This window comes from Anguilla rostrata, chromosome 13, assembly GCF_018555375.3.
Source record: "Anguilla rostrata isolate EN2019 chromosome 13, ASM1855537v3, whole genome shotgun sequence".
In the NCBI taxonomy this organism is placed as follows: Eukaryota; Metazoa; Chordata; class Actinopteri; order Anguilliformes; family Anguillidae; genus Anguilla; species Anguilla rostrata.
The window spans coordinates 33,638,011-33,662,880 of NC_057945.1; the positions used below are offsets into that span (position 1 = coordinate 33,638,011).

General features: G+C 45.5%; 1 protein-coding gene across 4 annotated transcripts; it reads right to left on the minus strand.

Annotated features, from left to right (window-relative positions):
• Nucleotides 1–19: 19 nt before the first annotated feature.
• On the minus strand, nt 20–23,398 carry LOC135237991 (laminin subunit beta-3-like). 4 transcript variants are annotated; one of them, XM_064305592.1, is made up of 27 exons: nt 23,342–23,398; nt 23,069–23,121; nt 22,252–22,406; nt 15,545–15,659; nt 15,020–15,093; nt 14,603–14,794; nt 13,970–14,033; nt 13,464–13,651; nt 12,937–13,057; nt 12,122–12,310; nt 11,574–11,726; nt 10,680–10,832; nt 10,270–10,422; nt 9,575–9,727; nt 8,617–8,769; nt 8,000–8,196; nt 7,578–7,674; nt 6,859–7,228; nt 6,365–6,525; nt 5,516–5,727; nt 4,419–4,622; nt 3,783–3,927; nt 3,276–3,483; nt 2,431–2,572; nt 1,793–1,969; nt 1,184–1,349; nt 20–1,043 (listed from the first exon to the last, which is right to left on the minus strand). In XM_064305592.1, the coding sequence occupies exons 2-27, from the start codon at nt 23,097–23,099 to the stop codon at nt 904–906; spliced, it is 4,113 nt and encodes a 1,370-aa protein (XP_064161662.1). In that variant the 5' UTR covers nt 23,100–23,121; nt 23,342–23,398; the 3' UTR covers nt 20–903. The 4 variants fall into 4 exon arrangements, with proteins under 4 accessions (XP_064161662.1, XP_064161663.1, XP_064161664.1 ...); XM_064305593.1 differs by lacking the exon at nt 10,270–10,422 and having other exon boundaries at nt 23,069–23,381; XM_064305594.1 differs by lacking the exons at nt 9,575–9,727; nt 10,270–10,422 and having other exon boundaries at nt 23,069–23,380.
• Between the last annotated feature and the right edge of the window lie 1,472 nt (nt 23,399–24,870).

Sequence of the window (24,870 nt, forward strand, 5' to 3'; positions counted from 1 at the left end):
TAAAGAAAGGACGGATAGATACAATCTTTAAAAAATGCTTTTATTGGAGAAAAATGCTAATAACAGGACACATGGAGATCCTGTGTTGTGCCCAGTGATGAGTACAGTGGGCTGATTCAGACAAAAAAAAACTGAAAACATCTCTATCACCATCCATTCAGAATTAGACCTCAACTCTCTATGGGATGGGGTTGGCAGCATTGATAACATACAATAAAAAAACTACATCTTGCGGTAGATTTGCATTGATCCAGTAAACGTTTATCACCACAGAAAATGCCTCATCAGAGAAAATACAAGATGTCAGGGATGTAATCCTGACTTTGGAGGTCTTTGAATTACTGTATAACATCTGGTAATACAATTTCACACCTCCTGTTCTAGAACAGGGGACCAAGAGGGCATCTGATGCCTAACTGGCTTGATAGACCAGATTGATGCATTTCCCTTTAAAAGCTGGTGATATACGCTGACCAAAGCGAGTGTGTTTTCAGTCGGTTTAGTCTGTTTCGGCCCTCCAGGACCAGACGTGCCAACGCCTGGTTTAGCGACGGTTCATAAATAAACAATAAATTAATTAAGAAAACATGGTCAAGGCAGGGTGAAGAACGGCGGGGTTCCAAGCCGTCTGTGCAAAGTGCTCAGTGTTGTTCAGGCCCCCATATCAGCGCTGACTTGGAGCCATGAGAGCTCCAGCAGCACACTACAGCCACTCGGCAGATGCTGTTTTTTGGGGTTACCCATAAAGCACAACAAAAAAGCTACAACAAATGGGAACACCTGAGTGTTAGCGAGGTTAAAAAGTCCACAGAGGAAAACGTGCTTCGGGTGGACCGGCGTGCGGCGGCCCGGGCGGTCGCCGTGGTAGCCGGTCGCCGCGGTTGCAGCGGGAGACGTCGCCGCTCACCCGCGGCAGGAGCTCATGTAGTCGGCCTTGGCTCGGATTTCGTCCAGGAGCTTCTGCAGCCTCTTGTCCAGCCCGGTCAGGTTCTGAGCCTTCTTCAGCAGCTGGTTCGTGGCCTCGGCGAGGGACTCCTCGGCACCTGGGCACGGGAGAAAAGATTTAGCGCGGGCGGGCGGGCGGCCATAACGGCGAATCGTTCCGGAAACTTTTCCGTGGCGCGCCGACGTTTAAGAATCTCGCGGTGCGCCAAAGAGCAGCGGCCCCATGAGGTGCCCGTACCTGTGAGGTTCCTCATCATGTCCATGGTGTCCTGGATGAGGGTCCCGGACTCCTCCTGCAGCTTTTTAAGCCTTTCCCCGGCGCCGCTCGCAACCTCCCCCTTCCCATCAGCCTCCTTGGCTTTCTGTCGCAGGAGCTCCAGCTGGTCCTCTAGAGCCTGCAGATCCTGTACACACACACACACACCTTAGCGTGTGAGGAGACTATAGCCCTCTTCAACAGCATATAGGCAGGAATTGTTGCCCCACAAATGACACAGAGAGGCTAAAATTAGGCAGATCATGAACTTGGAATGGGCTTATCTTTATTACGGTAGTTTTCGGTTTAATGTAGATTATTGAATTTTTAGACAGAAGCAATGACGTTGGTTTGGATTGAATCGATGTATTTAAGTATTTCAAATGTTGCTACGTTGTTTGGAAAGAAAACCAATGCACCCCTCGCTTTAAATTGTAAGCATGGTCAAGGACAAATGATGAATGATTCCATCCCATTGCCATTCGCTATCGAAATGGACCACTGTGTTCATTTCATGAACTTCAGCTGTTAAGAGTGACGTAACATAAGTGTCAGGGCCCCTCCCCTTAGACTGGCTTCTGATTGGCTCACCTTGGTGGCGTCGTCAGCTTCCTGTTTGGCGGCTTCGGCGTCGACCTGGGCCTTTTGGGCGTTCTCAGTCTCGTTCTGCACCAGCTCCTTCAGCTTGTCCAGCTCGGGCAGCATAGTGCCCGTTAGGCCCGTCACCTCATCCAGTAACGTTGTGGCGGGGTCCAGCTTTTTCTTGGCCTGAGAAAGAGAGGAGGGAAAGACACAAAAAGAAAAAAAGAGAGAGATTTTACAATCTGTACGCCATCGGCTCAATAATGCTGTCAGCTGTGGACAGTGATCTTGGGCTTTTATTAATAAAACTATTAGGCATGTGGTTAGGGTCGCCAGATTTAGAATTCGTCAAAATTGAACAACGTGCACTGCTGGAAGCTTAATCGCGAACGAGGTGGGGAGCTGTTGGAACTGAGACTGTTCTTGGGGGGGGGGGGGCAGGTTGTGGATGCTATTGCTATCAAAACCTTTTGCGGACCCAGCGCCGGTTAAGACACACATTAAAATAATTTGTACAACCAAAATTATTATCAGGTCGAAAACTGGGCATCTAGCAACCCTACATGTGGTACGTATTATCAGTAGAGTAACATAGTGGAGTTGGCCACACTGAAACAAGCAGCAGTGCTTTCTCTCTCCGCCCCCACCTCTGCAATGTTGGCGGTGACAGTGTCCAAAACGTCCAGAGTGTCCTGGATCTTGCCGTCCACGTCTTCCAGTAACTCCTCTGCGCTGCCCAGGTCTCCCAGCAGCTTGTCCACTTTGCCCTTCACCCCCAGGGCCGTGTCCCTGTCGCGCGTTCACAGTAACGTTAGAGCAACGTCAGACCAACGTCAGAGCAGCATCACAAGACCGATACTGTCCGGACTGACACAACACACGTATGTGTCCGACACAGCAGTGTTAAATATGCGACATCAAGCAGAATGGTATGTTCACTCACAAGCAAACATACATGCAGCTACGTGAGAGTATATTAAGGTGCTGAAACAATTGCCAGTATGCTGTCATATACTACAAACATGTACTGTGCAATAAAGTGGCATCAGACCAACAAGACAACAGAATCATACCAACTTTATGACAGAGCATGAGGCAAAATACAAAGATATAAGAGAATATGCAGGGGCTTGCGCTTGGTTGCCTGCTGCTGTGGGTTTCTATCAGACCTGGGTCAAATACGTATTTGTTTTGGATTCAAACACTTTTCTGTGCTCTGTTGATCTTGCCTGGTGTAACTGAGCCTGCCAATATGACCTGAAGGCAGGGTTTGTACTTTTTGAGAGTATTCCATTGGTTCCAATACACCAGACAAGATCAGTAAAGCGTAACGGAAAAGTATTTGAATCCAAAACAAACACGTATTTGACCCAGGTCTAGTTTTTATACACTGTCCAATGCCATCGTATTGAACAGTACGTACATACCACAGCAGCAGGACCAGAACAGATTGAGTCTGTGCGTATGAGTTTGTACGGGGCAGTAGAGTTACCTGGCGTCCTGCGCCTCGCCCAGCAGTTTGCGGGCGAGGTCCAGCTGTGGAGTGGTGCTGGCCAGGAGCTTGCTGCTGTCCGGGAGGCCAGCGGCCAGCTTTTCGATCTCCTGGATCTTCCGCTTCAAAGCGGCCAGGCTGAGAGGCAGCTTGGTGGCCAGGATCTCCTCGCTTACTGTCTGAATGGCGGTCGGGTCCAACAAGGGGTCTGTACAAACACAGTTCGGTATTCACTTCTGCACATACACGTACACACACACACAGTTCAGTATTTACTTCTGCACATGCTCACACATATTCACACACACAGTTCAGTATTTACTTCTGTATGCATGTACACTCACAGGCACATGCTCGCAAATACACGCACACACACACACACACACACACACAGCACCCATAAAGAGTAAATGGTCCATGTTCTGAAATGCATAAGCATCTGAAGTAACCAGTATTTGATGTTACAGTCATTTTCTCTTCCCTATAAGAGTGCACTAACAGGCGTACCTGACAAGAAGTCCTTCAGGTTCTTGACAAACTTTTTGATGTCTCCCAATTCATCATCCAGACCATTCCGGGCCTGTTTAATCTGATTGGAGAGATCATCTGTGGATTGCCTCACGTCATTGGCTGAGTCCTCTGCGGCTTGGATCTGTGAACCAATGGCAGGGTGGAAGCAGGTGTTATTAAGCTTAAAAAAAAAAAGATTAAATGAAACTAAGTGCAACTGCATTGATCAGTAACTTCCGGAATCTTGGAGTTTCATAAACGTCCGCAGACACAGATGCTTAGCCACAGATGATCTTATGTGCACAATTTACCCAGACAAGCTCAGATTGTTGCTCTCAGCTGAGCAGTGATGATACCGTTCCATCAGCACACCATAATAGTCCGGTTGTCGTGGTAATCAGTGATGTTCTGTTTGTGGTAATGGTGTACCTCAATGCCTGGTATGCTGTGCTGTGTCTGTGATTGTATTCTGTGCTGTAACATGGTCATTTAATTTTGTGCCTTATCTGTATTTATGCTCTGTGCTGTACCGTTGTTAATCAGTGCTAAACCGGTCTTCTGTGGTGTAATATTTTTGATTGGTGTTGTGCCGTGTCTGTCGTGGTGACGTGTGGCGTCACAGTGTCGCTGTACCTTGTCTGCTGCCTCCTGGATCTTCTTGTTGAGCTGCTGCAGCCTGTTTTTGACCTCCTCTGTGTCTTTCAGGGCCTTCTCCCCCAGGGGCAGGGCTCCGACGCAGGTCTTGCCCTCCACGCAGGAGACGGTACCGGGTTCGGGGCAGAGCTCCCCGTCACACTGCGCGGGCGTGCAGGGGGTGGAGCGAGTGCTGCCGCAGACCTGTGAGCAAACATTCATTCATTTTTAAATAAATATACGTACTTTTTTTTTTTTTTTTAAACAGGCATTTAGTACACACTTTTATCCAGAGCGACAAGTTTTTTATTTTTTTATTTTTATTTTACAGAGCATTTTAGATTGTATCCAATTATAAAGCTGGATATATACTGAAGCAATGCAGGTTATCTTGCTCAAGGGTACAACGGCAGTGCCCTACCGGGGAATCGAGCCAGTGACCTTTAGGTTTCAAGACCAATTCCCTATCCATTATACTACACTGCCGCCTGTACAATCCAGCAGCTATAGTTTTATTTGCATTTATTGTGTCTGCCAACTCAAAAACCTTTGGCTGCCACTGTTTTGCTGCCTCTGATCACTTTGTGGGTATGGCAGTACTAAACTGAGTGGGCGCTCCTATCAGGCTATCCATAGAATAACAGTAAAACAGGTGAGGACTCTTTAAAGAAAGGATCTCATACTCCAGTCCTCAAGGGCTGCTGTGTCTTCTGATTTTTGATGATTTTCACCACTCTAGCGCTTAATGTAGATCACTGACTGGCTAAACTACTCACACATATTGTTTTAAAGGCCTGATTTGGCTGTTGATTGAAAGGCGACCAATGGATTTTGGGGTAGGGTAGGCTAGGCTAGGCTGGGCTGGGCTGGACTGGACTGGACTGGGCTGGTGCTGGTGCTGGGCTGGGCTGGGCTGGGGCTGGGCTAGACTGGGCTATGCTGGGCTAGGCTAGGCTAGGCTGGGCTGGGGTAGGGTAGGGTAGGCTGGGCTGGGCTAGGGTAAGGTAGGGTAGGGTAGGCTAGGCTGGGCTGGGCTGGGCTGGGCTGGGTGCTGTGCTGAGCTGGGCTGGGCTGGGCTGGGCTGAGCTAGGCCTCACCTGCTTTGCCGCCGGAGTAAGGTTGGGCCGAGAGGCCAGCTGGTCATCCAGGTTCTTCAGGTCCGCTGTGTTGGTGGGCTGGACTGTTCCCTCCAAATCGGTTGCATCTTTACGGGTCGTCTCTGACTTCTCCACCACGGGCTGGGTCCCCTCAGCATTCTTCAACGCGTCTGTTGATTCGTCGTATGCCTTCTTTATGGTCGCAAAGGCATCTGGGAAATAGAGGCAAACAGGACAATTAAGCACAGTGCTACGCAAACTCTGTCTCTCCCCATACATTATAGAGGTTAACACCACAGAATCTCTTACATAGTAAGATGGATAGCTCTAGCATTCTTTCCATCCTGTCCACGTCTTTACTGAAGGACTTTCTTGTTAGTAACAGGATTTTCTAGAGTTAATAGGACTTTCTAGAGTTAATAATATTACAGTTAATGAATATCTTTGGCCATGTTTCGTCATGAATATTCATAAGATGTGTCAAATTGGAATGTTTTGGCTTCAATGGTAGAGGTGGTTAAGAATACAGCACTGGCCATATTTATCTCTCTATCAACAATACAGTAAAATATTCTTTCAAACAAATGAGAAAGGCAAGAAGGCCTAGTAAATCTAGAAGGTAATGAAGAATTTTTAAGTAGTTTAATGAGTCAAGGGTCACATCTGTTTCTACATTCTCTGCTATATCCTTCCGTATCATCATAACAATGACTGCCATCGCAATATTTACACAGAGCACAGGGGCATTAAATCGTTTGAAAGGTTTCCTCTTTCGACATGAACGTCGTTGCCCTGTTGGGTGGTCCTGCATTGAGGCTGACCGTACGGTGTGCAGGAGGGCTGCCTCACCTCCAAGACTGGCATTGACGACGTTTTTCAGGGCGTCTTTCTTGCTGTTGTAGTCCAGGTTCAGGCCCGCGAGTTCGGCCCTGAGATCATCGAGCTGTTTGGCCAGAGCTGGGACTTCGTCTGTGGGGAAGAGTTCTGGGTCCAGTTGGCCTGCTTTCTCCCTGGAGATCAGAGAGAGGGGCGAGATCTGTGAGTTTGTGCATTATGCAAATTCAGCCGTGTGATTGGCAGCTGAACACAAGTTATTATCCACACAGGATTCTCACAAAAAAAAGTTTTTTTGAATGGAAGTGTGCACATTTTCTTGTGTATTTCTTGTGTAAATTATTGCTAGAGAACAACCCTAGTATAAGGATATTCAGTATAAGGAGAAAGGAAGCCAGCGTCTACTCATAAGGATTTAAGTTGTTTACAGCTCCAGCTTCATTGCTTATTCAGTACATGAAGGGTGTGCTGCAGCAATGTAAAATCCAGGGATCGTCCGGGCACCACACCTGAGTCTGCGCAGGTCTGCGAGGAGCTTGTCCACCCGGCTGTCGGAGGGGGCCGGGAGCGGCAGGGTGTCCCGGATTTTGGAGAGGGTGTCCTCCAGGGCCCGGATGCGGGGGGTCAGGTCCGTCGGGGTGGTCTCGGGTAGGGTGGGTGCCTGGGAGACGAGGCGACGCAGGCTGAGGGTGAAGTCCTTGAGCTGGCGGTCCAGGGTGAAGAAGCACGAGGGGCAGGCGGGGCAGTCGGGGTAGCGGTCGCAGCGCCCGCGGGCGCAGGCGTCGCAGCGTTCGCCCGTCACGCCGGGCAGGCACTTGCATTGCCCCGTCTTCTTGTCGCAGCCTCCTGGCTCAGTGCCGGTGAGGTCGCACTTACACCCTGTGGACACCAGGGGGCAACATTAAGCTAATAATCCAAGTCACATGTTGTAAATGACCTCATTCAGGTCAGCTTCCAAACATTTATAAAAGTTTCAACAGGTACGTTACATTTTTTTAAACTGAGAGATCTTGGCAGTAAATACAGTCTATATTATTAATGACAAGCTGAGACAAGCTCTAACTCCAATTAATGGACTTTTTGTAAGTGGGTTGATTAATTAATCCTTGTGATGACATTTTGTACACTGACTGTGTTTAATAATCTGTCATCATTGAGAGACATGGTAGTAGGAGATACACTGGGGGGGAGGGGGGGTGTTTTGATGTGTTCGGGTAAATGTACGTACGCCGGCAAGTTGTGTCTGGGTCACCGTAGGTGTTGTCTGGGCATTCTTCGCAGGTCCGGCCCCCAAACCCAAACCGACACTGACACTGGCCTGTCAGCTAAAAAAAAACAGATACAAAAAAACAAATCCCCACCCATTATGTTAGCCAGAACTTGGGAAAACACAAAACACAAAGCATACACTCAAACACACCAAATCTTATATGTAAATTCACTTGCACAAGGCCCTGTAAAAACCTTAATTCACCACTAGGTGGTGGCAAAGCACAAGAAAAGGAATTCCATGCCCTAATCTTAATGGGCAAAAACCAATATTCACTTCACCTATTTTAGCTCCTCTAGAAGCACAAAGCAGCGGCTGTGTGAGCCTGGGCTGACAGAATCGATTTGGAAACAGAAACAGAAACAGAAGCGGGCGTTTACCTGGTCGCAGGTTTTGCTGAGGGAGTTGGTCGGGTCACAGCTGCAGCGCTCGCAGCCGCGGGTGGGGGACAGTTTCCAGAAGCCGGGGGCACAGCGGTCACAGGCAAGACCCTGAACATTGGGGGGGCAGCTGCACTGGCCGGTCAGGGGGTCACAGGCGTCGTCAGACGAAGAGCCGTCCACGCTGCAGGAGCATTCTGAACGCGCACACACACACACACAACGTTATCACAATTTATTCACAACCATAAGATAAACTCTCCTTTTCACGAGAGACATGGCTAAGATAGCAGCCATAAGGTACGGTGCAAAAAGGCTTCACATCAAAGGCACACAACCGTATGATAGCCCGGAGAGCGCTTACATAAACTCTCCTACAATCAGAAACAACTTCTCTTCAATCACAAAACTGTGGACAGGGATTTAAAATGTAAATTTAAAACCAAAGCAATTTAACCTGTATCGCTCCTAAGAAAGCTAATGGCCCTATGACACTCCATAATCTTAGAGAGATAACATAACATAACATAGCATAACATAGTATAATGACAAGAACGGGCCATTCAGCCCAACGATGCTCGCCATTTTCCTAACCAAAGATGAAAGGAGGGACTCACTGGAGCACCCCAGGGGGTTGGCGGCGTTCAGGCCATAGTACCCCTTCCTGCAGCGCTCACAGCGCGGGCCCTCCACGTTGGCCTTGCATAGGCACGCCCCCGTGCTGTCGCACTGCCCGCCCTGCTCCGCCCCTTCCGCACTGCACTGGCACCCTGCTCCCAGAGGGACGGGCACAAACAGTCACTAATGCACTAATACACACACAAAGTTTACCTCCTGGTGTCCATTGCAGCACCTGTTGCTAAGTGCCGTGGGCATTGTAAGCAGCCAAAAGATGCACATTCAATGATAATGGGCTTGAAATATCTAGCAATCGAAAGGAATAAAAAGCAAACACCTCTGTCACTCTTTTTCTGGTCGGTACATTTCTGTCCTCTCACAAGGGACAGAGCATTACCCTCAGAGAAGTCCACAGGTGACAGCAAAACTGATCTAGCTAAGGCTTATATGGTATAGCTCAGGGTTCATGGGTCAGAGCTAAGCTGAGTCCCTAAGCTGAGGAATTTTACCAAAGCAATTTAACCTGGACTACTCCTAAGAAAGTTAATGGCCCTATGATAGCCTAATAATCTTTGAGAGGAGAGATGAAAGGAGAGATGAAAGGCTATGTAAAATGTAGTTATTGCACTTGTGCCTACTTGTTTAATTATTGCTTGTATTTTTTGCATAGACTGCTTTGCTGCTGCTTTTGTTTGTGTTGATCAGATTAAGCTACAGGGTCCAAGTTAAACTACACGGTCACTCCCTGCACTTGGAACTGTACTTCCCTCCAGGGTTTTCAACACACTTGTTCCTGGTTACGGTTATACACTTTGTCGTACGTCGCTCTGGATAAGAGCGTCTGCTAAATGTCTGTAATGTAATGTAATGTAATGTGATGTACGGTAATGTAATGTGATGTAATGTAATGTAAGGTAATGTAATGTGATGTGGTGTAATGTAAGGTAATGTACTCACTGGAGCATCCCAGGGGGTTGGCGGCGTTTAGGCTGTAGTACCCCTTCCTGCAGCGCTCACAACGCGGGCCCTCCACATTGGCCTTGCATCGGCACGCCCCCGTGCTGTCGCACTGACTGCCCTGCTCCGCCCCTTCCGCACTGCACTGGCACCCTGCTCCCAGAGGGACGGGCACAAACATTACATTACATTTATTTGGCAGACGCTTTTATCCAAAGCGATGTACAAAAGTACATTTCATGGTCATGGACAACTACAAAACACAGGTTCAATAAAATACAATACTCATTTTGTACAGCTATTTGTAGCCAAGAACAGTTTAGTAATGTAATGTGATGTGATGTGATGTGATGTAATTTAATGTAATGTACGGTAATGTAATGTGATGTGATGTGATGTAATGTAATGTAATGTAATGTAATGTAATGTGATGTAATGTAATGTAATGTGATATGATGTAATGTAATGTAATGTAATGTGATGTGATGTAATGTAATGTAATGTAATGTAATGTGATGTAATGTAATGTAATGTGATATGATGTAATGTAATTTAATGTAATGTGATGTGATGTAATGTAATGTAATGTAATGTAATGTGATGTGATGTAAGGTAATGTAAAGTAAGGTAATGTAATGTAATGTAATGTAATGTGATGTAATGTAATGTAATGTAAGGTAAGGTAATGTACTCACTGGAGCATCCCAGGGGGTTGGCGGCGTTCAGGCCGTAGTACCCCTTCCTGCAGCGCTCACAGCGTGGGCCCTCCACGTTGGCCTTGCATAGGCACGCCCCCGTGCTGTCGCACTGCCTGCCCTGCTCCACCCCTTCCGCACTGCACTGGCACCCTGCTCCCAGAGGGACGGGCACAAACATTACATTACATTTATTTGGCAGACGCTTTTATCCAAAGCAACGTACAAAAGTGCATTTCATGGTCATGGACAACTACAAAACACAGGTTCAATAAAATGCAATACTCATTTTGTACAGCTATTTGTAGCCAAGAACAGTTTAGTAAGGTAATGTGATGTGATGTGATGTGATGTAATGTAATGTAATGTAATGTAATGTAAGGTAATGTAAGGTAATGTAATTTACTCACTGGAGCACCCCAGGGGGTTGGCGGCGTTCAGGCCGTAGTACCCCTTCCTGCAGCGGTCACAGCGCGGGCCCTCCACGTTGGCCTTGCATAGGCACGCCCCCGTGCTGTCGCACTGCCCGCCCTGCTCCGCCCCTTCTGCACTGCACTGGCACCCTGCTCCCAGAGGGACAGGCACAAACAGTCACTAATGCATTAATACACACACAAAGTTTACCTCCTGGTGTCCATTGCAGCACCTGTTGCTAAGTGCCGTGGGCATTGTAAGCAGCCAAAAGATGCACATTCAATGATAATGGGCTTGAAATATCTAGCAATCGAAGGGAATAAAAAGCAAACACCTCTGTCACTCTTTTTCTGGTCGGTACATTTCTGTCATCTCACAAGGGACAGAGCATTACCCTCAGAGAAGTCCACAGGTGACAGCAAATATGGGCTAGCTAAGGGTTCATGGGTCAGAGCTAAGCTGAGACCCTAAGCTGAGGAATTTTACCAAAGCAATTTAACCTGGACTGCTTCTAAGAAAGCTAAAGGCCCTATGATAGCCTAATAATCTTAGAGAGGAGAGATGAAAGGAGAGACTTGGCTATGTAAAAGGTTGTGTAAGTCGCTCTGGATAAGAGCGTCTGCTAAATGCCTGTAATGTGATGTGATGTAATGTAATGTAAGGTAATGTAATGTAATGTGATGTAATGTGATGTGATGTGATGTGATGTGATGTGATGTGATGTAATGTAATGTAATGTGATGTGATGTGATGTGATGTGATGTGATGTGATGTGATGTGATGTAATGTGATGTACGGTAATGTAATGTGATGTAATGTAATGTAATGTACGGTAATGTAATGTGATGTAATGTAATGTAAGGTAATGTAAGGTAATGTAATTTACTCACTGGAGCATCCCAGGGGGTTGGCGGCGTTCAGGCCGTAGTACCCCTTCTTGCAGCGCTCACAACGCGGGCCCTCCACGTTGGCCTTGCATCGGCACGCCCCCGTGCTGTCGCACTGACTGCCCTGCTCTGCCCCTTCCGCACTGCACTGGCACCCTGCTCCCAGAGGGACGGGCACAAACAGGGCAAGGTCAACACCTGGCACGTCTGTTTAAGCACACGCCCAGGTCCCCTTCCCTCCCCCCCTCCCCCCTCCATGAGAGAAGCAGAGGGCCCGTGTATCTCTACAACCTCCAAAAACACAGCTGTGTGGAGGTGTGTAGACAGCAGTGTGGGGGAAGAGTTTGGACACTGGACTTTTCACTTAATACATTTTTAATACCCTAAATTATTTCATATGGTTTATAGTCAAGTACAAAAATTTTTTGTGGAACACTTTAAAATATCTGCTATTAATCTATCAAATGTATCTGGACATGCACTTGAATGTGAGACAGAAAAGTTTGGAAAGTGAAAAATGAGCTGAAAGCGTTGAGGGGTGTGGTACTCACGCAAGCAGGTGTCGGTGCGGTCGATGGCACTCCTGGGGTTGCGGTAGTAATTAGGGGCGCACTGTTCACAGTTGGGCCCGGCGGTGTTGTGCATGCACCCCTCACACACACCCCCGCTCACACGTCCACTGGCCTCGTAACGTTTCCGGTCAAATCTGCAGCGCTTGGCATGGTTGTTGCACTCGCAGCCTGCAGAGGGCGCACCGAGGAGAGACAGTGGGTTTAAAAGTGATATCTAATATAATGTGGTCTGTGAGGTGACATCTAATTTAATCAAATTTTGCTAGCCCCGCTAGCCCTGGGCCTATAGCAGAGAAGGACAGGGCCCTGCTAGGCCTGGGGCTATAGTAGAGAAGGACAGGGTCCTGATAGACTTGGGGCTATAGTAGAGAAGGACAGGGCCCTGCTAGGCCTGGGGCTATAGTAGAGAAGGACAGGGCCCCGCTAGCCCTGGGGCTATAGTAGATAAGGACAGGGCCCTGTAGGCCTGGGGCTATAGTAGAGAAGGACAGGGCCCTGCTAGGCCTGGGGCTATAGTAGAGAAGGACAGGGCCCTGCTAGACTTGGAGCTATAGTAGAGAAGGACAGGGCCCTGCTAGGCCTGGAGCTATAGTAGAGAAGGACAGGGCCCCGCTAGCCCTGGGGCTATAGTAGAGAAGGACAAGGCCCTGCTAGCTCTGGGACTAGAGTAGAGAAGGACAGGGCCCTGCTAGCTCTGGGGCTATAGTAGAGAAGGACAAGGCCCTGCTAGCTCTGGGACTATAGTAGAGAAGGACAGGGCCCTGCTGGGTGCTGGGGCCCGGGGGAGCGCGTACGTTTGCAGGCGTTGGGGCGGCCCTCCTCGGCGTGTTTCCAGGGCAGGTCGTTGTAGAGTTCCGCGCAGCGTTCACAGTTCACCCCGGCGGTGTTGTGCTGGCACTCACACACTGGACTCACCTACAGCGCGCGCACACAGCGCAGAGGGGGAGAGAGTCCCGTTACAAAAAAAACGCCCCACTGAACACGCGCGTCCCAGACTAAAGGCCTTTAACGCAATCCTCTGGACTCATTCACAAAGTAAAAAAAAAAACGCTGTTACACAAACAGTCATGCATAAAATACAAAAATGAATATAATTTGTCGCTGAATTCATCAAAAAGGAAACTGATGAATGCAGGATTGTCTAATAGTGTTCAGCCTGTAAATCTTGGCAGTGTTACTTTAAGGAGCACGAGAACAGGCCTGGAATACAGTGTGCTATATGTCACAGAACAGCGTGTGCTGCCCCTTGTGGCTCCTGCACGTCACTGCAGAGTGTGGCCCTTTGTGAATTATTGCACATGGTGCACTTCCAGGTTTTTACCTGTGTGGAGGGAAGCTGGTTGGTGGTGTGGTCGGGCAGGCATCGGTTGGCATGGCCGTGGCAGAAGCAGGAGCCCAGCACCTGCATCTCCTTCAGGGCGTAGAAGCGGCTCGGCGAACGGCCGGGCACGTGGGGTACCTGTCCCAGCTGGGTGAGGTTCACTCGCAGGTTGGTGAAGTCAGTCACCTCTGTGGAAAAGGGACACAACCAGGACGATTCAGCAATGGGAAAGTAAGGCTTCATCATTCTCTTTATGAATTTCTGTCACCGTAGGTTGTCAATCATTCAAATGAACCAATCAGAAGACTGTATACATTCTGAGGCGGCGGAATCGTTAAAGAGGTACAAGCGCTTGATTATTTGATTATCCACTCTCTCAGCATAAAAAAGAGCTTCAAATACCGCACCTGTGCCAGACGATACTCATCAAACACCAGAGTAATGCAACAGGGAGAAGTAAAGGACTGAAGATCCAGCCCCATGAAGGAGGAGTAAATGGACCTTACCCTCGATCTTATGGCTGTTTGGGGTACTGACGTCAGAAAACTGGCGTAATGGGTAGAAGTAAATCTGTTAAAAAAAGAAGACAGACAGTCAGCATATGTAGATTAAAACTCCGGCTCTGACTCTGAAAAGCTGCCCATCTGTGCCACAGGGAATGTGGTACAGTATAATTAACGAATTAATCATTCATTATTTGGTGGTGGGTGAGGTGAGTTCCCCTTCATCACTATAAAGTACTTTGAGCATTTGGAAGTTCAAAAAAGTGCTATATAAATGCAATGAATTGATAATCATCAGCATTTCAGATACAGCATTAATGATTTTCTCGTATAAGTTAAACAGAGCTTCAAATTAAGCTGTTGTAACAGTCATTATATCTGCTTGCTCCAGTGATCACAGACTGGATAGTGTGCTTATGAAATGTAGCCTACACTTTGTATGCCTAACATATAACACCACAGCCTAGGACATTACAAATCACGACTGGACAGTTGGCAAGAAAAGGGGTCAGAGTTCACTTAAATACTTGACTCTGTGCATCAAATTTCAATTGTAATGCTGAAAGGAGTCAGAATGCCGTGGAATAAAGATCAAAGTCTAAACTGCCGTCCAGGTTGCAGACAGGGCAGACTTACCGTCTGGTCCAGGTAGTGGTTGCCGGTGATGGGTAGCAGGGGGTAGCAGTAGGTGTGCTCCAGGTTTTGGGGCATGGAGATGCTGATGGAGGGGAAGGTCGAGCGGCAGTCTGTGGCCATGTACAGGGCAGGCGTCCAGGTGCGCCCGAAATCTGTCGATCGCTCAATGATTAGCGCGTCGGGGCGGGGTCCCTGTCGAGAAAAGAACAGAAGGTGCCGTTACTACACAGCTAAGCATGGGCTAATAACACTGTTTATGGATCATTATGCTGTATGATACACCTCTAGAGAAGCTCTACAGTTTGCCTGTATGTATCAATATCCAGCATGTAAGAAATGAAGGTTAGTACATGGAATATGGCATAATAATATTCACATGGTTTTATGCAATATCAGGGTGCTGAAGGATGGCATTACCTTGAACTTCATAACCAGGGTGTCCAGCTGGAAGGGGTTACTCAGGTCCAGCTGCAGGCTAACTGGACTCACGCCTAGAAGAAGCAACCCAGCATGGAAGCAATCATTACACCCCTCTTTGAGTTGTACAGCAAATAAATGACACAACTAAAAAAATTTTAAACAAAGTTAAACAAGTCATTACATTTCACAGTCACTGATTACATGTGGGCCCTCTGTGCCTTCTGGGTGATATTACACTTTTCTATTCCTGACTGCAACGTTCTCCACTTTTCTAAGTTGCTCTGGATATGTGCAGCTTATAAGCGAATGCAATAAAATGTCATAGAACGTAATGTAATGTAATGTAATGGAATGGAATGCAATGGAATGTAATGGAATGTAATAGTTGTTAGCTCCAAATTCAAACGCACAAAAAAAGGGCTTGATCTTGCTCTCTTGTCTCCCTGTGACGTGGGCTTCAGCAGTTGACTGTTTGCTAACAGTTCATTTGTGAAACCAGCATCTCATCTCATCTCCTCTCACCTTTCCTTGACTGCCACCACCTGTGGGGTGCTGAGGTGGAGAGCACCTCCTGGATGGTGTGTGCGTTCGGACCCTCAGGGTTTTGCGAATCACAGGGACAGCACTTCATTCTCGTCTGGGGGAGGGGGGGGGGGGGGACAGGCAGGGTGAGGTCACACAACATAGCAATATTACATTACATTAAAGGCATTTAGAGACACTCTTATCCAGAGAAACTTACAGCACTTTTTACAGAGCATTTACATTGCATCCATTTATACAGCTGAATATATACTGAAGCAATACAGGTTAGTGTCCAACCTGGGAATTGAACCTATGATCTTTAGGTTACAAGACCAGCTCCACTATACTACAGTTCCACTATACCAAATCATTATACTACACTGCCATCCAACATCAGCAAGTGCAGATAATCTTTAATGAAAATGAGAAAACAAAAACCCCCACTGGCGTGTGTTTAGTCTGATCTGAGCACTTGATTGCTGACTGATGCTGGAGTGGAGGCCTACTATGAGGCTGATTATAGGGTCATAGGTCATCCTAAATTATGCGGCGCACAAGTAGCTTGGCGTAAAGCACCTGGTCAGCAGTGCCATGCAGAGCGGTTTGAGGGGCAAAGTAGAAAAAAGGGCACACCAACCTAGAAAAACGGTTTTTGTTTTGTTTAAAAAAAAATAATAATAATTAAAAGAGCACATTGGGGACTTGGGAAAAAAGGGGCAAGTGCTCAGGCACCCAAATGGCAGCACATTTGAGATTCCCAGTCCATTCTTGTAATGAGATCAGCAGTCACTGGGATTGGAGGGCATCGGGTGCCATTTCTGGTGCCAAATCAAACAGGTGCCATTTCTGGAGCCAAATCAAACAGGTGCCAAATTAAACAGAGGCTGTGGAATTGTTGGACTTTGACAGGCAACTTAATTTTAGAAGTGAGCTTACAGAACTCACACCTGGAATCTGTTTTAGCATTAACAAAAACTGATTTGATTTAAAAAAACATTTTACATGCTTCAGTTTAATTGTGTGTGGTGAGAGTTACACCAGCTTTGTTAAACCTGGATGTTCCTGATCTGACTGGATATTGTTATGACAAAAATAAAGTGATGACATAATAACGGCGGGGGGGGTATGAAGCTATTGGGACAGCTGCCGCCCTCCCTCCCGAAATTTCAGCTACGAACCAGTAATGCGGACGTGTCGTTGCATGCTAACAGCTGCAGTGATAAGGAGGTCATTGCTAAAGACTGGGATTTCCTTGGGCAGGGGGAAAACGTGCAGAGCTTCAGGCTGCGGAACCCCTGAGCTCAGGGTTTTTTGGCCTAGTCCGCTTACATGCCCTGTCCAGAGAACACCGTGACACAGGGCCCTGGAGAGGACCACTGATGACTGGAGGAAAGGTCTGTAGATCACGCTGGGGGGGGGGGGGGGTAGGACGGGGTCGTGGGTCCACACGTCAAATTATGTACACGTGTCCAAACGAGCACACACAGCGTATTTACTGTATAAACACTGAAATTCCCTGTCATTTCCTCAGTCCCTTTTTCAATTAGTATCAGATGGCCATTTCAGGAAGAGGAACTGCCGTCAAAATGGCGGGACTCAAAGTGGACCAAATCTATTTTGCGGCTTCAAACGTGCCATTGATTGGCAAGTCATTCAAAGCGTGACTGGCTAGTCGTGCAGTACATAATCATACCTGCCTGGCTATGACAACTACATAAATTGTTAGAACGTGACAAAGCCCTGCATTTTACACAGAATAACCACGGCTGGCTGGTTTACCCCTTGTTCCCAAGTTGTGAGGCTGGAAGGGACAGTGAGAAGGGTGACCGGAAAATATCCAATTAAATTTGGACAGGTGCCCAAAGGGTTTTTGTCCACTATTTCAACACTCTGTGTTGTGCAGCGCAATAAGTTTAAGGGTTCTGGCGAAGAGCTGGAGGTCTGGATCCAGCTGGCCACAGCTCTGGGTCAATGGAGTGTGGGCACGCAGCAGGGACATGGGTGCCAGCCCTGGGCACGCATCGAGGACATGGGTGCCAGCCCTGCACAGAGACTCAGACAAGACCACCAAGTAAAGCAGTAGAGCTAAAAACATAAACTGGAGGACACCCACCTTTCCTGAAACCAGAGAAAGAAATGGGAAATTCATTTCAAATTAAAAGCCCTGATGGCAATCATGCATCCTTGCCATTGAATTGCATAATTGGATAAGATGTGGAGCAATTTTAAAGGGTTTTAATTTGACATGGTAAGCATATCGTAAGTAATGAACGAGACAACCTCAAGGTTATTGGATGGGTAAGGCTGCTCCAGGGCTACATGGTATGTGTTCAATACAAAACATCCGCCCAAGCTGCTCATGTTTGTTTCTACCACGTTTATACAGACAAAACAGTGATACTGATCTCAGTTCATGCTTCAGTCTTGGAACTGTTGGATAACATAATAAAAAACTATCTAACAATACAGACCTCCATAACCCTCAACAAATGCCCTGATAGGACATGTTTAAAGAGCCATGGACACATTTAACATAAAATTCACTTTGTCTGAGAACAATATGTTTATAATTTATTTATTTATTTATAGTTTATTTGGTAGGGACAATGCAAGTTAACATAGTACCACTTCAACTCGTTATAAACAAGTTGATGTAACTGATGTACCGCAAACAGAGATCATACCTCTTGCTAGTTTTCAACTCCTGTCCTGACCCCTTCTGATTGACTGTTGAATGTTTTTAATGTGCAAATGGAAGATTTTTGCTTTGATCATTCAATTTGGAACACATCACAGAAATGACAGGAAGGATTCCTACAGACGAACTTTAGGCCTCACATTTGCCACACATTATATGTCTTATTATTTAAACTGCCACGTAAAACTGTCCCAAAGTTGCCACATAAAACACTGAATTGCCACGTTTTATACATCAATATCTGTCATAAATGACTGGGTGAATGGACAATCAATGCCTTTTGATCTCCTAAACTGGTTAATAAATCCTGACTTCGGTCTGACTTGGAACAGAAGGGAAGTCTTAGCCACCATATAAATTTTAAGAAAGACACAAGCCACAAGGCTATGCAGAGGGCTGACCTTGGGTCGACTGCTGCTTCAGCACTCCTGCCTCCCAGAAGAATGGGGGGCGAGCCCTGCATTTCGGCTTCCTGATTGGTGCGATGGGGAACAGGGGCGGGACATCCAGGGTAACGTAATCAATGTGACTTTAGTCTCGGGTGTTCATGTGCCGACCTTGATGGCCGGGCAATTGGCTGAGGGCCCTTCTTTTGCAAGATATTGCTTCAGGCACCCGGCGCTTTGCAGAGCCGCAGATTTCGATTGGCTGGCTGTTGACCAATCAGGGGAAAAGTTGGCCCTAACGCCAGCAGCCACTCACATTCGCGGTGTACTTTATCCCCTTGGTGTCTAATGTGCTGTGTGTCATGGGTCCGTCTATTAGAGTTGTTGCGCTGATTTTTAAAGCCAGGACTATTTATTCTGTCTTTTAGGCCCCGGGTTGACTAAACTGCCTTTTATATATAATCGTATTTCACCCCACCCATCTTGAAGAGTTACTCAAGTTATTGATTTAATATTAATTGGCATCATCACTTAAGAGCAAGAGGAATATATCAATTACAGGAATATACTTGTAAAGAAGTGGATCACAACAGACGACAACACCAGGAATTTTACAGACTGTACTTTTTGAACATATCCTCATATGGCTGCTAAGACAGTCTGCAAATGAATCAGATCAAAAATAACATGTTAAACTGATTACTTGAATATACTTGCAGAATGCGCAATCATCGCAGTGTGTGTGGGACAAGTTCTGCTAAGCTTTTCAGAGCACAATGGTCTAGACTTCAAAGCACATGAGACAGATAGTTCAGCTTCGCTCACCCTTTAGTATACGCATCTGTCTACAGCTCGACTCATTTACAGAGCAGACAAAAACATTTTCATTGGCCAAATTTCTGCAGTACAGATTTTCAAGATTTCATATGAGTAGAAACAGGTATTCAGCCACAGTGACACACCACACCTGTACTTTTATGACACTTCATCAGGGCTCGTACATGTGTCACATTATTGCTCACATATAAAATGTAACATTAAAACCATGGAAATTGCATTTGCCTTCAAATGGTAAAATGATCAAAATATTTAAGGTTAAGTTCATATTTATAGTTAATATCATTTTTCCATAGGGCAGGGTAGGTGTGGTGAATTACAGGTAGAGACAACTGAGGACAAGTTCATGTTTGTTGTTGTGAGAAGGATTCAATAGTGATGTCACGTACTGCGTGATGCTACACGTTGAGATGGCCGGAACATTTAACTTCACATTGCCATGGAAACGGTGCTGTTCGGTCATGCCGGTAAACTATCCAAAACTCTTTGCTCCGGGTGCAACCAACAAGCCAACACAGCCAAACAGACAGTACTCAGTATTCAGCGGTAAAACAGTAGCAGCTCAAATTGCGAAACGTGTGTGCGATGCTGCTTCAGCAATGGACTGCGAGTATGAATCTTATGTTTGAAGTACACTTCACTTGCTTAGCAACAAGGAAACGCAGACAGTCAGAGATGCTTGATCCTGACGAGCTGATGATTTTACAGTGACTCAGCAAAGGGGGCTGACTTATAGAAATGTACGGTATCAGAGTTACCGTAGCCTCGCATTAATGCTGAAACATTGGGGGCTAAGCTGTACGGCTCAAATGTATACCATGATTTTCCATAATCTACACACGTATTTCATATTGCCCTCCTGAAATAACTCACTACACTGTTTCTGGGTGTGGCCAATCCAACAACAACAACAAACAATCATCAATAATACAGGTTAAATTTCTACTTTCTTACTGAAGCTGTATTCTGTGATCTGATCCGAATTCTACATAATGTAGCCATGCTCACTTATTAAATATGTGTCTATCAGATAACATGTATGCTCATTCACAAATGGTAACATTTGAGAACATTTGAGAAACAATAAGACATTTCACCCCCAAAATAAACCTAAAGCACTCTGGCTTATTGACAACAGTATTCGTAGTCTACAGATTAAATCTGCCTTTCAATTAACCAGACAATCTAATGACAGGGCTTGTATTTAATTCCTGTAAACAAGTTCTTGAAAATGTAATCATATAACCTCATGAACGGAGTAATTCGCTGTGGCTGAAAACAAGACTTTGCAAGCAGATTCTTAATCTGGATGAATGATATCATAGAAGACGCCAATACAGGAAGAGAGGAAGGAACAGACATTTTCATGAGCTACAGGGTAAAAAAAACACTCATAGAGCAGTATAGTAATATGTCAGCCCCTATGGGTTCCAAACAAATATAGATTTACTCTGCACAAAGAGTACAAGCTATTTTTTCGTATTAGACAACCTGGGGGGAATGATTTCCACATTTTCAAAATATGAAATACATGAGAATACTAGGATGGGAAAGGAGGTTTTACTTTCTGTTCTTGTGGAACAGAAACACAAAACACAGGGGTAAGCTTCTGGAAGACTCATTCTGGTAACATCTAATTAAAAAAAAAAACGTTGCATGTGCATGTGCAAAACTTTCCACCATGTCAGATGGAAAGACACCGTTGTTAAATCATGAACAATTACAAATACAGTTATTTAAACACAGCTAAACAATCACCGTTGTTGGAGCGCTGCAAACATGCTTCTAAATGTAAGTGACATCCTTCCTAGAGACTTCAAAGTGTATCTGGTTTATCAATGCAGGATATTTTTTTATCATTACTCAGTCATATTGGAGTGAATTTGTTGGTCACTTATTGAGTGAATATTTACTTTGTATATTTAACAGGGCAGAAATTGCTAAATGCTGCTGCCTTCTTTTTCTCTGTGTTGTTGTTTTTCAAGTTTTACTCCTGTTCTTCCGCCCCCCCCCCCCCCACAACTTGACTTCTGATATCCACTATCCTCACTATGATGAGAGACAAGAGTTGCAACACGTAGTAATTGGCGTGAAATCCAGACAATTTCACAAAACAGACAGACCTCTAACCCCCCCACCCCCCCCCACCCCCACGGATAGTAGGAACAGAGAGCAGCACATTCAACCCAGCTGCACAGCGCTGGTCTGTCTGTCAGTCTGTCTGTATCACACAACTTTTTTTACGACCACTGCCAAGACACTTGAAGTCAACACTAGCTAGGTGTCTGTGTCATGTGTCATAATGCAAACAGCACACCATAATCCCAAACAGCAGCCAGTGACACGTACATCCACAAACATATTGAAAGATAAGGTAACCGACAATGCTGGATTTCTGTCAATCTATGGTTAATGGCTTTGCCAACATCCTGTCCACAGGTGTATAGAAAAATGCTGTGGACACTGACAGTTAATGGATTCTAACCAACCTCACTAGCTGGTGAGAGGATTTATTACTTTACATTACATTACAGGCAATTAGCAGATGCTCTTATCCAGAGTGACTCACACAACTTTTTACATGCATTTTACACAGCTGGAAATATACCGAAGCAATGCAGGTTAAATAACTTGCTCAAGGGTACAATGGCTTTTTACTCCTACCCAGGAACCGAACCTATGACCTTTCGGTTACAAGTCCAGTTCCTGAGCCACTATGCTACACCGCCGCCCCCAGGAGTCAGCTGTGTGAGTGCTAGAACAGTACACGGGATGGGGCTTACCAGTCCATAGGGTGTACAGAACACCTCTGAGCCAAGCAGACCGCAGGTGGAGGAGGCATGGAGCTGCTTTGCCCGGCCCAGGAGCAGGTCTCCCGCGGGGGGGTAACAGGCGCCTTTTGAGCAGTCCTGCTGGGCAGCAGTAAGAGCAGCCAGGGCTATGGAGGAAGAAAAAAAAAAGTCAATCCAAAGAGTACAGGCCATTAGTCTCCATTAATACCAGTATAACAGTACTCTTCTTTTTGGAATGCTTTTTCAAATTTCCAAGTCAGTGTTCTAGAAATCTACTGCTTTCAGACCAGTAGTGATTGTTACATCAGCATTAGAATGTTCGGCTAAGCACAAACAGTACATGAGGACCTAATTTTATCTAGGGAGACTGGCGTCACAGTCTGACGGACATTCTGCTTGCTATATGGCTATTCTTTCTCTATTTCTTGCTTCTTGTGCATTTACCAAACATTTCATGTTCAGACTCTTACTAGGAAGTGATATCCAGGAGGATGGACAATCATAGAAGACTATAAGCCTTAAGCTTTTCTACAGTTATTAGACAATGCATTGCTAAGCTACAGGGCACCTTGTTTCAAATCTATTGGCATGTAGTTTGCTCTTAATTTTTAATAGTTGTGTTACTTTTCTAATGAAGAATGAATGAAAACTTGTAAATGTGAAAATATGCAACAAAGTATTTCATTATTCAACAGGATAATTATAATAAATTATAAATGTTAACAATATCTGTCAGAGAAATAATAACATGTCTCATTATAGATAAGCTTTCTGGATAGGAAAAACTTAGATAATCAGTTATTCATACCTGCTATTTGGAATAATATCCACGTCTTCATGAAATCTTTCAAGCGGAACCAACTGCAATTACAGAAAAAAATCTATTTAAAAGTTGTATAAAAATTGATTTCCAAAATGAAAAATGCTGTAAAAAAAATTATTGGTATTACAAACAAGCTATTCAGTCATTATCAGAACAAATTCATCCTTCCACTGGACCAGTGAATTCAAACATTCAGCAAGATGATGAAGAAGTTGAAGATAACCAACACAAAGGCACTCCGTTGCACTGTGAACTCACCAGTCTGAGTATAGGCTTTTGAGCTGTGTGGTGCTCCGAACGGTTAAACTTCTTCCCTCTCCTCGTCCTGTTTCTATATAAGCACAGACTCACCTGGGCTGAGGTGATGAAGCGTGTGTCAGAGGCGCGGCAGACAGACACGCCCTGCCCGTTCACCGCCACACCTGCGGAGATATGAATCAATTCACGCTATATCCGCAGCGCAATGCAAAAGAGAGAAATTCACCCTACAGTACATCCGCACAGTAATCTAAAGGGAATTTTTCCACACGGCAGAATCAAACCCACACTAGAATTGTCTGGACTGTCTCCGGTCCCAAAAAAAGACCCATTCCCTCCACCAAATGAATCAAACTAAATATCAATACCTTTAAAAAAATACAGTTTAACACCTTTCTAATTGATTCCAGTGGGATGAGGTAAGCTGTCTTAACAGGAAATAGGGAAAGTAAGATTATGCAGATTATGCAGCACATACGTGTAAACTATGGATATATATCTTAATACAAGGTAATGGTGACTTGAAAACCTGACTTTCTTTTTTAATGTTTTCATTTTTGGGGTAATAAAATAATAGGTGATTACAAGTAAACAAATGTGATTACATGTCTAACATGTTTATAAAAAGGCCACCGCTACTACAACTGTGGCTAATGTGATCATCCAGCCCACAGTTATAATGCTGTGAGAACAGTACTGTACGTTTTCTATGCGCGGGAGACAGAACAATACAAACCAATAAAATGTGGCAATATAATGTGGCCAACAAGCTTCTTATCTGTACTCTTCTAACTGGTGTTGCCACTCTATTGTGCAGTTTGAACTTGCCTGTGGTGCACACACACACACAGACATATGCACACACACAAACACACACACACGCATACACACACACATGCACACACACACACACACACACACACACACACACGTACACATCTGTAGCTGCTGTGGCTGTGTGCTAAGGAACTTGCATAAGCATGAACTTCAAGCTTAATCTAAAGTTAAAAAAAAAAAATCAGTACAAGAAAGGGCCTAGCAAGCCTTTTCATTTCTCCATGCCCTGTATAGTAGTGCTTTTCCAGCTGCTGAAAGTTTGTATAACTGATGACGTTGTCAGTTTGAAAGGGGGAGAGTCATGATTGCTTAACTTGCAATGTTGAATATATGGAAAAATGTATACAGAGGAAAAAAACTCCACTGAATTGCGTATGCAGTGCTCAATAGTTCTGAGACAGGAGAAAGGTGTGGCACAGGTAACAAATCGAGGCTTTAATTCATTTGTACGTAACTGCGTGACGATCATCATCAGTGTAAAAATTCCTGACCCGAGGCTACTGCATTTCAGCTTGTTTTTCTCCATGGTAGTGGTGACTAACTCAAGGTAAAAGGGTGTGTCTTCACTGAATCACAGTCTGCACACAGCCGAAGCCACGCCCTCAACTGTCACTGCCAAGAAACCGTAGCAAATACCTTAGGGGTAAAAAAAAAACATATGTTTATTCTGAGTGAGATTCCATCTCCTCTGA